We start from the raw sequence: 13,309 nt of genomic DNA, 5'->3' as shown, positions 1-13,309 counted from the left end.
TAGGACCCAGAACATTGTATGAGGTGTTTTTTTGTTTGTTTGTTTGTTTCTCACTTGGAAATGTTTTGAGATCCCATATCATAGCTATGGTGTAATTCTGGGTTCTGTGGGCCCCAGTGAGGCCTGATGGGAAGAACTTTCTTTCTTGACTGTGGATCTTTCCTGGTGTCTTACCTTCTTCCATATGTTAGACTCCGTGAGGACTGAGGTCTCTTCTCCAATGCTGGCTGTGCCCTGCTACCCCTAGACAGGCTCTGGTAAGAGTCCTTGGTATTCTGTCACATGCAGAGGCGGCATCCGGACCCCTGTCTCATGCCAACCTCGCTTGTTGTGCTTGAAGCAGACAAGAAGGACAGTGGGAGGACACTGCTCTGACCCTGCTCCTGTAGAAGGTGGCTGTCAGCGACCTGCCTGTGCAGGCTGGCACTCCTTGTCTACTGGTGCTGAACAGTAGTCACCACTGTTGACTTTGAAAATTTATTTATTTTATAATTTTTATTTTTTATTGACAACTTCCATAATTGTTAACAATATCCCCTTTGAAACTCCATTCTCCATCATATCCCCTCCTCCTCTCAATCAGTCTCTCTTTTATTTTGATGTCATGATCTTTCCTCCTATTATGATGGTCTTGTGTAGGTAGTGTCAGGCACTGCGAGGTCATGGATATCCAGGCCATTTTGTGTCTGGAGGAGCACGTTGTAAGGAGTCCTGCCTTTCCTTTGGCTCTTATATTCTTTCCACCACCTCTTCCCCAGTGGACCCTGAGCCTTGGAAGGCGTGATCAAGATGTTTCAGTGCTGAGCACTCCTCTGTCACTTCTTCTTAGCACCATGATGCCTTCTGAGTCATCCCAAGGTCACTGCCATCTGAAAAGAGAAGGTTCTCTAACCAAAAGTGAGAGTAGCATTAATATATGGGTATGAACATTAAGAGAAGTGCTTACTGGGCAGTTTGGTTAGCATAGTGTATACATTTAGCTAGAAACCAGGAAACGTTACACCTCTAGGGCTCATGACTACCCCTGCTGTAGGTTTTCAGTATCAGGGATGTATTCCCTCCCATGGAGCCAGACCTCTAGTCTAATTAGAGGATGGTTGATTTCCCCTATAACAGGCATGTCATTATGGTACCTATTGGCTCATTTGCCCTGGCTGGCCAAATCTAAGGCTTGCAGTGTCCACTGTTGAGTATCTTCACTGGTTATTTTTCTCTCTCCTATTGAACTGCATGCAGCATAGCTTTTTCCAGCTTTCTGTCAGCTGGTCTACCATGGAGGTTTTCAGCTCATCTCCAGCAGGATTTCTCAGTGGCCTTGCAACCCAAGTATGTGGAGTCTTCAGCAATAGGGTCTTACCATCTATTCTGGTGGGGGGTAGTCACTACTGCTTTAGGAGTTGAGCTGTAGGCTGGAGCCCTACACCAGAGCAGCTTGCCTGGAGTGATTTTGCAGGCTGCTGCCCTCTTAGGTAGGGTTCTGGGGTTGAGAGAGCCTGAGAGCAGGCTCAGAGGGTTCTGCTAAACTCTAGGTCACATCGTGTGTGCCTGTGGGGACATGTCCCTGTAGAGACCCAGTGCATAAGGCAGGCGAAGAGAGCACCCTTGCTTGTTTCTTCATGGCCGTTCATCCTTACAGACACGGACTGGGCTGCCCATGGTAGATTGACCTTTGCTGGGGCTTCCAAGGGCCTAGCTCTCCTGTAGGTGATGCTGAGTTTCTTTCCAAAGCTAGCTTTGCTAGGACACAACTTTGCTTTTAGGCACTCACTTGTGGGGAGGTATGCTAATACTAAAAAAAAAAAAATCTCAGGAGTGGGATCAGGTGAGATGTGAGCCTGCTCTCAGTGTCCTGTGGCTGGGGCAGAGCTTGAGGAAAGGCATTCCTTTGTGGTTGGTTTTTTGTTCTTTGAGGTAAGGCCTAGCTCTAGCCCACGGTTTAACTGGAACTCACTTTGTAGTCCCAGACTGGCTTCAAACTCAAGGGGATCCTCCTACCAAGGGATTGTCCTACCTCTGCCTCCTACCTCTGGGATTAAAGGCATTCTTGTTCTCAGTAGAGGGCCTTGAGGAGCCTGGTACCCAGGGCAGGGCTTCCCATGTCTCTCACTGAGGCATGCAGATTTAGTCAAGGACATGGTTGCCAAGCCTTGCAAGCCAGGTCTGAAAGATTGGTCTCCTCCCCCGTCCTCGGCCTGTACTCTGGAATTGCCTGTGGAGAGGCTGGAGGGAAATTGAATAGGGCCGCACCACAGTGCTGCGGCAGACAGGCCCTCTCCCTGCCTGACTGTGGTGTGAGTGCAACCCGGGCCTCGGGGGTGCTGCAGGGGGCTCCCCTGAGGGTGTCATGCTCAGGCATCTCTGTTCCTCCCCAGGACGTGTTTGAGATGAGGTTTGCCAAGATGCCTGATGAGCCCGTGGAAGCCCCCACGCTGCCTGCTCCCACAGCCCCCCTGGTGAGCAAGGGTGCCGAGAGCAGTCGCAGCAGTGAAGAGAGCTCTTCAGACTCGGGCAGTTCGGACTCCGAGGAGGAGCGGGCTACGCGTCTGGCCGAGCTGCAGGAGCAGGTGAGAGCTCCTGCGCTGCCTCCCATCCGAGATGGCCCCTTGTTGCCATTGCTCTCCCTTTGGGCCACACTTCTTCAGAGCGGTGCTGGCCCTTCTCTGTGATGCTGTTTCTAGCAGAGCTGCTCCCACCATGCTCCTGGGTCTGTAGCAGCTCAAGTGTGATACCTAGGAGCAGACACAGCTGTGTGGATTCAGGGGTCCAGGGTGTTCATGCAGAACTGGTGAGGCCAAGCACATGGTTCTGTGTGCCTTGCCTTGCAGTCTCCAGAAAAGCCTGGAAAGTACTCACGGGCACAGCAACACTTTGGGTGATGTTTGCAGTGGATGGGGGCGTAGGCTCCATGGGTCCCTCAGAGCCCAGCTCAGATCTGTGCCTCCCATGCCCTCCTTGGCCTTAGTTTCCACATTGCAGAGTGGAGCGTGCTTGCTTTGAGAATCAGCGGAGAACATGCTAGGGAAACCGTTTATGGCCGGCAGTGTCTCTGCCCTCAGGCAGGCCGAAGGTGAAACAGAACCACTGAGGTGGGGGAGGACGGGAGTGTGTCGGGAAGGTGGCTTTAATGGGAGCATGGGGCCAGGGTGCAGACCTGGTCACCAGATTGGGCTGCATGTTGGACTTTGGGGTGTAGAAGACATGGTGTGGGGAAAGGGCCATGAGATGTGGCCACAGGGCTGGTGGGGTCGTCCACCTGCCGTCCGTGCAGCTTTACCTGGAACACCACGGGGCCAGCAGGGACAGGCCGTTGTTCACCTGCACTGACATGTGAAGCACACAGTGGTCCTGCTGGCTGCTGGTGGGGCATCAGGAAAATAAGCTGCTGCTGGAGCATCACTGTCATCTTGTAGTCTTGCTGTGTAATGTTCAGGCTGGCTTAAACCTCTAGTCTTGCCATCTGACAAATAAGAATCCATAATGAAAGTATTACTCTATGCCACCTGCCCCGTGCCCAGCCACTCGGGAGGTGGGTGCTGTATGCTACTATAGGTGAGGAAACAGGTTTAGAATGGGAAGTGACTCTCTAGCAAGCACTAGGTGTGGGGCAGAGAGGGCTGGGAAATGTTCTTTTTTTTTTTTTTTTTTTTTTTCCTGAGGTAGGGTCTCACACTAGCCCAGGCTGACCTGGAATTCACTTTGTAGTCTCAGGGTGGCCTTGAACTAAGGAACTCACCACAATTCTTCTGTCTCCTGAGTGTCAGGGTTAAAGGTGTGCACCACCACACCCGGCTTGGACAATGTTCTGTATCTCTCTGGCTCCTCCTGTCCAGCCAAGGTGGCTGCTTGTGCGCCCTGGCTCCTGGAGCCCACTTAGCTTCCTGCCCTTTTCCAGCTTAAGGCTGTGCATGAGCAGCTGGCCGCCCTGTCTCAGGCCCCAGTGAATAAGCCAAAGAAGAAGAAGGAGAAAAAGGAGAAGGAGAAGAAGAAGAAAGACAAGGACAAGGAGAAAGAGAAGGAGAAGCACAAGGCCAAGTCAGAGGAGGAGAAGAAGGCCAAGGCGGCCCCGCCCGGCAAGCCATCCCAGCAGAAGAAGGCTCCCACCAAGAAGGCCAACAGCACGACCACGGCCAGCAGGTGGGTGCCTCCCTGGCCCGCCCTCAGTGTGAGCAAGTCGTGGGTGCTCATGTCACAAGGATGTGCTGGGATTTGGGCTTTTTGTGCCTTGGCCACCTGGAAATGGCTGGGGGTTTCAGAAGACAAAAGAGCATCTGAGACTTGCTAGGAAAGCCCTGGTTGCGGGGATCCACCCTCACCTTTAGGCAGGCTCTGGCTCGGAGCATTGAAGCATTTGCAGTGCCTGGCAGAGGCTCTCGCCTCTCTGAATGTTGGGTCCTTTTCCTGGTTTAGGCCAAGGGAGTCAGGTGCTTTATTTCTGGCTCACCTGGTAGGGAGGAGATCGGATGGGGGGATGAGATGGTGCCTTGGCACACTGAGTCTTTTGATTCGGCTCCTGCCATGGGCTGTGTCCTGCCCTGAGGAATGTAGGAACAGCAGAGCGAGACAGGGAAGGATTCATTCCCCACCAGGTATAAAATGTGATTGCTGTCAAGGCAGGTGGGCAGCAGAGGCTGGGTACAAAGCCTCGTGGCCAGCAGACAGAACTGGTACTGCTGAAAAAGAACTGGTTGAGCAGAGGGTGAGTGGAAATTGCCAGCGTGGGCTGCTCTGGGGAGATGTTTTTCTCGTCCGTGGGGAGGGAAGAGAGTCAGAGAGCACTGCTGGGTGGGATCCTGGTTGGTGTGCAGGGCAGGGCCATTGGCAGCAGTCACCGGGGAGAGACTGCCAGCGGGGTCATCCAGGCAGAAGTTGGTGGTGGTGGAAGGAGGTAGATTATATTGAGGGTAGCTTGAGGCAGAAAGGACAGGCTCTGTACCTGAGCACAGAAGCAGGCGTGGAACCCCAGGGCCAGGGCCTTGGCATCCAGGTGGGGCAATTAATTAACAGAGCACACAGGATGGACTGTGTTCCTTCCTTCACTTCTCCTCTTTTCTGTCTCTTCTTCTGGATGCAGGCATCAGTTTTCTTACGCCATCTTTGTCTTGTCTGGTTTTTGTATCCACATAATACTGGTTTCAAAATGGTGGCATATTAACATTTCATTGTGATTAGGGACACGTAAAAAAAAATTCCCCTCTTATATATTCTGGGCAGATTTAGAGAACTGATGTTAATTCTTAAAGGTTTAGCAGAACAGTCATCACTTCCATTATTGCTGTGATAAAATATCTGACAAAAACAACTCAAGAGAGGAAGAGTTGACCTTGGCTTCCTGCTTGAGACCCCTCCTCAGAGGGGTGGCGTGACAGCCGGAGTGGGAAGCGGCTGGTGTGTTCAGTCTGCAGTCAATAAGCAGGGAGAGAAGAGGGCTGCTGCTCAGCTCACTTCTTTTTGTTGAGCCTGGAGCCCCAGCCCATGGATAGTGCCACCCATGCTTAGGATGGGTCTTCCCATCTTAGTTAACCTCTCTGGAAACACACTCACATAGACATACCCTTAAGTGATTTTAAGTCCTGGCAAGTCGACGGTCACAAGTGGGATTCACCAGCTAATCTACTGGTCTGGAGTCTGGAAGGTCCTGTTACTTATGCTGTAGATTGTGAGTTTTCTTCATGGACCCAGGTCTGTCTGTGTGTGGGGTGTGGTGGTTTGTGCCTCACAGAGCGCTGCTTGATTCGCCTAAATTTCCAGTATTCCAGACACAGCTTTCCATGTGATTGTCCCCTCTCATCCTTTTAGCATCTATAGGGATGTGCCCTTTCTCCTATCTTGATTGGTTATTTCTGTCTTCTCGATGTATCTTAGAGATTTGCCTGTCGGTCTTTCAAAGAACAGGTGCTAGTTTCCTTGGCTCTTCTGTTTTCACATTTGTGCACTAGAGCCCCTTTCTGTTCCCTGTGGCCTTTAGATTGGCTGCTTCCCTGCTCCAGCAGCTCAGGGCAGAAGCTTCGACCGCTGCCCGGAGACGTTCTTTCCAAGAGGAGCACCTGATGCTCTGAACCTCCATCCCATACTGCTTTAGCCACAAGCCACACATTTCAACATGCAATTTCCTGTTCATTTAATTTATACTGTTTTCTATTTTCTCTTTAGATTTTCTCTTTGACCAATAGGTTATTTAGAATTAGGTCATCTAATTTCTGAAGATTTAAGAATTTTTTCATGGGCTGGAGAGATGGCTCAGTGGTTATGAGCACTTCCTGTGCGAGCATGGGAGACTGAGGGAGCCTGAGACCGCCTGAGTTAGAGTCTGTATTAAATATTAAATAGCTGGGCTTGGCCACATCCCTCTGTAAACCCAATCCTGTTGGGGAGCAGAGACCCAGGGATTGCCAGAGCTTGGGAAAGAAGTGGTGAGCTCAAGGATCAGTAAGTGACTCCAGCTCAAATAAGAACAGGTAGAAGAGCGATGGGGCAGGACACCTGAAGTTCTCTTCAGTCACTGCAGGCCAGCACACCTCTCCACGGGCTAGTACATGGGGAGCTGCGAGGGTATACTTTTGTGCACACACCACACTTGCCTGAACAAGCAAGAGAGAGAGACAACTTTCCCAGGTACATTTTGGCTCTTGATTTCTAGATGAATTCCAGTAAGGTCAGAGAATTTACTTGTGTGAATCCAGTACTTCTAAGTTTGTTACGTTTTCTTTCATGGCCTAAAGTGTGGTCTGTTTTTGTCTTGGTGAATGTTCCCAAATGTGTGTTGTGTTGGGAGGAGTGTAGTGTAAATCTCATTTAGGAAAAAAACAAAAAAACCTTAGACTGCAGGCCCACCACCGTGAGTTAGAATAACTTGCAGATGGTGCTGTTCAGGTCTTTTCTGGTCCCAGTCAAGGGGAATGGTGTGCCTTTCCTTTAGTTCTGACAGATTTTGTTCTGTGCATTCTGTGGCCTGCCTCTAAATGCACATGCCTTTAGCGTCTGCTTTTGTGGTCAGTTTGACGTGCTGTAGAAACTGTCACTTTCCACTTACCTATCTTCTTTCTTGTAACATTCCTTGGCCTGAAGCTTTCTTTTTATTATTATTATTATTATTTGCAAGCAGGGGCGGGGGGGGGTGAGGAATGGGCATGCCAGGGCCTCTTGCCACTGCAAACGAACTCCAGGCACATGTACCACTTTGTGCATCTAGTTTTATGTGGGTACTAGGGAAGTGAACCCAGGTCATCAGGCTTTGCAAGCAAGTGCCTTCAACTGCTGAATGATCTCGCCAGCCCTGAAGCTTTTATATGAAATAATAATATGGCCATTCTAGTTCTCTTTCTTTTCTTTTTTTTTTTTTTTGGTGGTTTTTCGAGGTAAGGTCTTGCTCTAGCCCAGGTTAAGCTGATCAGGAATTCACTGTGTAGTTTCAGGGTGGCCTTGAACTCACAGCTATTCTCTGCATTTGCCTTCTGAGTACTGGGATTAAAGGTGTGTGCCACCATGACCGGCTCTTTTTTTTTTTCCCCCTGAGGTAGGTTCTCACGGTAGTCCATGCTGACCTGGAAGTCACTATGTAGTCTCAGGGTGGCCTTGAACTCAAAGTGGTGGTCTTACCTCTGCCTCCAGAGTGCTGGGATTAAACGCATGTACCACCATGCCTGGCTCTTTTTTTTTTTTTTTTTTTAATTCTTTTGCAAGCACAGGGAGGCAGAATAGGTGCACCTGGGTCTCTAGCCACTACAAATGAACTCCACATGCATGCACCACTTTGTGCATCTGGCTTTATGTAGGCACTGGGGAATTAAACCCCAGCCATTAGGCTTTGCAGGCAAGCACCTTAACCCTCTGAGCCATCTCTCCAGCCCCTCTTTTTTGAAATTGTTATTTTGGGGCCGGGGAGATGGTTGAGTGGTTACAAGCACCTGCTTGCAAAGCCTGCTGAGTGGGTTCATTTCCCCAGTACACTCAGGAGGTAGAGGTGGGAGGATCACTGTGAGTCCAAGGCCACCCTGGGACTACATAGTTAATTCCAGGTCAGCTGGGCTAGAGCAAGACCCTGTCCTCATGCAAAAAATATGGGGAGGAGGGCTGGGGAGATGGCTTAGCAGTTAAGCACTTGCCTGTGAAGCCTGAAGATCCCGGTTCAAGGTTCAATTCTCCAGGACCCACGTTAGCCAGATGCACAAGGGAGCGCATGCGTCTGGAGTTCACTTGCAGTGGCTGGAGGCCCTGGCGTGCCCATTCTCTCTCTCTGCCTCTTTCTCTGTCTGTCTGTTCTCAAATGAATAAGTAAAAATAAACAAAAAAAATTGGGGGAGGAGCTGGAGAGATGGCCCATACCCTTGGGTATGAAGAGAGCAGAGGAAGGGAGCCAGGTGGGGCCTCAGGGAGAATATAGACAGGAACTCATCGTTGGCCTTCTGTCTTGTGCCTCAGACAGCTGAAGAAGGGTGGCAAGCAGGCATCTGCATCCTATGACTCGGATGAAGAGGAGGAAGGCCTGCCCATGAGCTATGACGAGAAGCGCCAGCTGAGCCTGGACATCAACCGGCTTCCGGGAGAGAAGCTGGGCCGCGTGGTGCATATCATTCAGTCCCGTGAGCCCTCGCTCAGGGACTCCAACCCTGACGAGATAGAGATTGACTTCGAAACGCTGAAGCCCACCACGCTGCGGGAACTGGAGAGATACGTCAAGTCTTGTTTACAGAAAAAGCAGAGGAAACCGTTCTGTAAGTTGTCTGGTAGAGGGTAGTGCTGTAAGAGCCCCTGTAGCCCTCTACCTTCATCTTGAAGCTTCTGGAGACCGCTGGGGTTATGGCTGCCTCCAGTCTCCCAGCCCACCAGCCCACCACAGGCCCGAGGACATCTGTGTTTGGCCAAGGAACAGTCCCCTCCTAAATATCCCTTTCCTTCTCTTTGGCAAGAAAAATGCCTAACTGGCCTTCACATGCTTGAGGAAGGTAGGACCTGAGGCTGACTTCAGCCCTATTCATTCAGGTCCTGCCACACACTTTCCTGAAGCTCTGTCTAGGGACTTGGCTATATTAGCAGTCTTCTTGTGAGGAATTCAGAGCCCCCACAGAATGGACTCTTTTTTTTAATTAATTAATTAATTTTTTATTGACAACTTCCATAATTGTAGACAATAATCCATGGCAATTCCCTCCCTCCACTTTCCACTTTGAAACTCTCACTCTATTATACCCTTTCCCCTTCTCAGTCAGTCTCTCTCTTATTTTGATGTCATCATCTTTTCCTCCTATTATGATGGCCTTGTGTAAGTAAAGGTTTTGCCGGACAAAAATCTGTCATTTCCTGGATCCACGGGTGCTATAGGGAGAGTAGACCTGAGGCAGCCTCCCTCAGGGCTGGTGAGGCTTGCATGAACCTATGTCTTCAGGCAGGCTCAGTCCTCACGTGCTCTGGAATGGGCAGCCTTTTTTTTTTGGCCTGTGTACTTACAGTGCATTTGACCATACTAAGCCACACTGACTCAGAAGTGGGCATGTCTGGTGGAGGTGGTGGCCAGGCTCCCAGATCTCCTCAGTCTCAGGGCTTTGACCAAGGGAGAGCAGCAGCTGTGGTGAGAAAAGATGGAGGCAGAGTCTGTCCTTAAGGTGGTGGCTCTGCCTTTCCCAGGGGGGAGGTGGCCAAGCCATATCTCCTGTGCACCTGCTGGTGGGTGGGAATAGCCTGGCCTCCTGATTCCTGCGCAGGAGTAAAGATGAGAGTGTACATGATGAGGCGTCAAGTGTGGCGGTGATGGTTCTGTCACCCAGGGAGCCGACAACACTGCACCTTAAATTCACTGAGCCAAGAAGGCAGGCAGGTACCAGGCGATGGGGCCACGGCCACCCAGACAGCCCTGGCTCCGGGAGTGGCTGCAGGGAATGTACAAGTGTTATTTGCCCCTCCATAGCAGCGAGTGGGAAGAAGCAGGCAGCCAAGTCGAAGGAAGAGCTAGCTCAGGAGAAGAAGAAGGAGCTGGAGAAGCGGCTGCAGGACGTCAGCGGACAGCTCAACAGCAAGAAGCCCACCAAGAAAGGTACTGGGGGCCAGCTCCGGCCAGGGACTTGGGGGTCTTGTGGGCCAAGGTGTGGTCAGCCCCCTGACTTTTCCCATATGAGACTCCAAACCTCCTGAGAACCTTACCTGTGGCCTGGGTGCCTCGTCCCTGGTCCTCAGTGTGGTTACACAAGCTAGGGTGGGTGTGGGTGTGTGTACGCACTTCCCCATTCCAGAAAGCCCAAATGGGCTACAAAAGTGAACCAAAGATCTACTTCACTACCTCCCCCCTCTCTAGGGCATTCCCTTCTAGCCTCTGGGCGGCAGTGAACTTCCTGGCTTTGGGTCTCTGCTTTGGGAGCCCTGGGCCTTCAGGTTAGGTGAGCAGGTAATTTCATTCCGTTCCACCTTTTTCTAGAGCCCACTAGAACTTTTTCCCCTGCTGCCTCGGGAACCAACTGTGAAAGCACTTGAGGGCTGCAGAGGTGTAGGCGGTGGTCAGAGCCTGAGTGGTTAGTTGGGGTTCCACCTGAATTTAATTGCACACCCACTGGGTGCCATGGCCTTTCGTGGCCCTGTCCACATGGTGTCCAGACAAACCAGTAACTGCCATTTTCCTGGAGGACTGAGGGTCTGGGATCAATATGTGCTGCAGGATGACCAGATGCAGTGTCTGTGATTGTGCATGGCCACATGACCGTGAACACCTTTTTATGGGCGATCTTCCCAGTGATGCCACTTCCTAATTCAGTAGGCTGTGGTTGGTGTTCCCTGTTGGCCATGTTGAAATGGAAACCTTGTTAGTTCATGTCAGCAAGTATTTACTAAACCTCTGGGCCACGACACGGGTGGGAGGCCTGTGATGTATGTGGAGCATGCAGTGTGGGTTGATGACCTAGCCCAGCGAGCTCCTCTCTCATTTTGTGTCCCTGCAGAGAAATCTGGTTCAGCGCCCTCAGGCCCGTCCAGGCTCAGCAGCAGCAGCTCCTCCGAGTCTGCCAGCAGCAGCTCCAGTGGGTCTAGCTCTGACAGCAGTGACTCCGAGTGAACTCTGGGCTGGAACAGAGCAGAACAAATGGATATGGCACGCACCGAGTCTCTGCAGTGTCCCCTTCTATGGTTAATATACTACTTTTGTTCCATGGTGTGCAGGTTTTCTTTTACTTCAGTGTTATGATCTCTTCCAGCTGTACTTCAAGACGGCGGAGAGCCTCGCGTGTGCCTCGGGCCTGACAGAGAGGCTGAGCTCTGCAAGTCTTTTCCTCGTAACTTGCTTGGTTCAGTTGCTCGGAGACGACAGCCTTGGATGCTAACCTGATAACTGCCGAACACCGAGTGCGGGCGGCGTGGCCAGAGGACCTCCCCAGTCCCTCTTCTCATGCCCAGCCTGGCCTATAACTCGGAAAGTCTTTCAAGGATATTTCTCTGAAAATGGGTACTGTGTTTGAAAGCTGTTAAAACACTAACCAGCAGATGGCATCTTTGCCATGTGGACATCTTTGCTAGGGCTGAGGACAGATGTGCCAGTCCATAAAACCAGGCTGGGCCCCAGTGGAGGCCCATATAGCTTCCGACCAGAGCCGTGCACGCACCTTCGGGCTGTGCGTGGAGGGGGAGGGATGCCGAATTTCTCCAGCCCTCCTGGGAGGGAACGCAGCCAGCTGTGTGTGCAGCGTGCCGGTTTCCGAACACTGAAACTTTTACCTCAACTTAAAAAGAAAAAAAAGAAAAGATTAAAAAAAAGAGAGAGAGAGAGAGACTTTTTTTTTGTAAGTTCATCGATTTTCTACAGACGTCCAGCCCAGCGTGCCCCACGTTGCTAGCGCTGCCCGGCAGCTGCCGCCTCACACTCTGGACCACTTCCCCAGTTTTATGTATATATAAATATTTATTAATAACACCATCGGTCATTTTTAAAAAAAGAAAAAAGACAAGAAAGAAAAGACCGTAAAGAAGTGCATTAAGAGAAGTAGTGGAGACGCAGGCCTTCCGGCAGCCCAGGGGGACCTGATGGCCCGCGGCGGGGGTCCTCCTTCCAGCGCTCGGCTCGTCTGTGTGCTCTCTGGGCTTGTTGGCTTTTTTTTTTTTTTTTGTATAAAATTTGGAGATTTTACAAACATAGACACCCTTAGCCATTCTCATGTTTTTTTTTTGTTTTTTTTTTTTTAATGTTGTCTGTTCAGTTCCTTCATCTTCTTCACCTCTAGTCTCTTTAGGACTATTTGAAAAGAAATCAACTTAGGGAACCTCACTTCTATAACATAAGCTTTGTAAGCAGAGAGAAAAATGTACAGTAGGTTGAAGTCTTGACTTTTAATTTTCTATTGTAAAAAGTAATAATATACAGAGTTTAACAGAAAGTTCTGTTCAGTGTTGTTGTTTTGGAGGCTACTGAATGGAGTTCAGGGTCTGCCTGGCTGAGCTCTGAGCATTGTGGGCTCAGCCAGGAGCACACGGGCTGGCCTCCCAGCCTCCGGAGGCCCAGGCAGCTCTCCCTGACCTGTCTGCTCTCGGCAGGGGCCAAGATAACCCTGGATGCCAGTGCTCTCTACTCGAGAATTTTCTGTTAGTCTAGAAATGATTGAAGCAGGTTATTGTCCCTGACCACCCGAGGAATGGAGCCCCATGGAGTTCTATCCTTTTGTCCGGGGTCCTCCATTTCTGCCAACATTTCTGGGTAGAGACAGGGACTCATCATCCTCATCCCTATGTGGGATGATGTTCAATATTCCTAAAGTCTGTTCCTGTCCCACCAGCCCCCACAAAGGCCTGTAGGTCCTGATAGATGTCGACCGCGAGAGGAAATGGTTGGCTAACTTCCATGTTTCTAGAAGCCTGGTGAGTTGTCAGCCAGTTTATTAAACTTGTAAGTCAGTTTTGTTTATAATAAAAATATAAGTGGATTTTAAGGTTCCATTTTCTTTTTTAGTTACCCTTGTTCTTCAAAGGTATTTTCTAAAGAGATCTTTAATGGAATATTTAAACTGTGACTTTAAGAAATTAATATGATGAAATGGACAGGTCTTCACACAGGTCCTGAGTGATGGTGTGTCACAATAGCACATCTGGGCGAGGCACAGTGCCTGGGTACGTCTGCATAATAGCCAGTGTTCCTGCCGCCCAAGTGACCCCACTGGGCAAGGAGTACCTGGCCCTGGCAGGCAGAAGTCGGGGTGCTTGGCCATCCATTGGCTGTGTAGGATAGAGGGATCTGGTGGCTCCCGAGGGCTCTGGTCCCTACTGAGCAGCTTTGTTCCTTGGTGCTCTTAACTTTTTTAAGGTTTTCTGTCCAGACTTCGAAACTGTTTTGTCTTCAGAGTTT

General features: G+C 50.4%; 1 protein-coding gene across 2 annotated transcripts in view; it reads left to right on the top strand.

The window, feature by feature from the left end:
* Positions 1-12,890, top strand: part of Brd3 (bromodomain containing 3) — a 35,181-nt gene extending 22,291 nt beyond the window's left edge. For both annotated transcript variants that reach the window (XM_045147983.1, XM_045147977.1), the window contains 5 exons: positions 2,373-2,564; positions 3,893-4,134; positions 8,419-8,711; positions 9,902-10,027; positions 10,923-12,890. In XM_045147983.1, the coding sequence (XP_045003918.1) occupies positions 2,373-2,564; positions 3,893-4,134; positions 8,419-8,711; positions 9,902-10,027; positions 10,923-11,035 (966 nt within the window). In that variant the 3' untranslated portion in view covers positions 11,036-12,890. The remainder of the gene's footprint in view (positions 1-2,372; positions 2,565-3,892; positions 4,135-8,418; positions 8,712-9,901; positions 10,028-10,922) is intronic.
* Positions 12,891-13,309: the final 419 nt, after the last annotated feature.

Source organism: Jaculus jaculus, chromosome 1, assembly GCF_020740685.1.
Source record: "Jaculus jaculus isolate mJacJac1 chromosome 1, mJacJac1.mat.Y.cur, whole genome shotgun sequence".
Classification (NCBI taxonomy): domain Eukaryota; kingdom Metazoa; phylum Chordata; class Mammalia; order Rodentia; family Dipodidae; genus Jaculus; species Jaculus jaculus.
The sequence above is the reverse complement of the archived record's forward strand: the minus strand, read 5'-3'. Positions and strand labels throughout refer to the sequence as shown.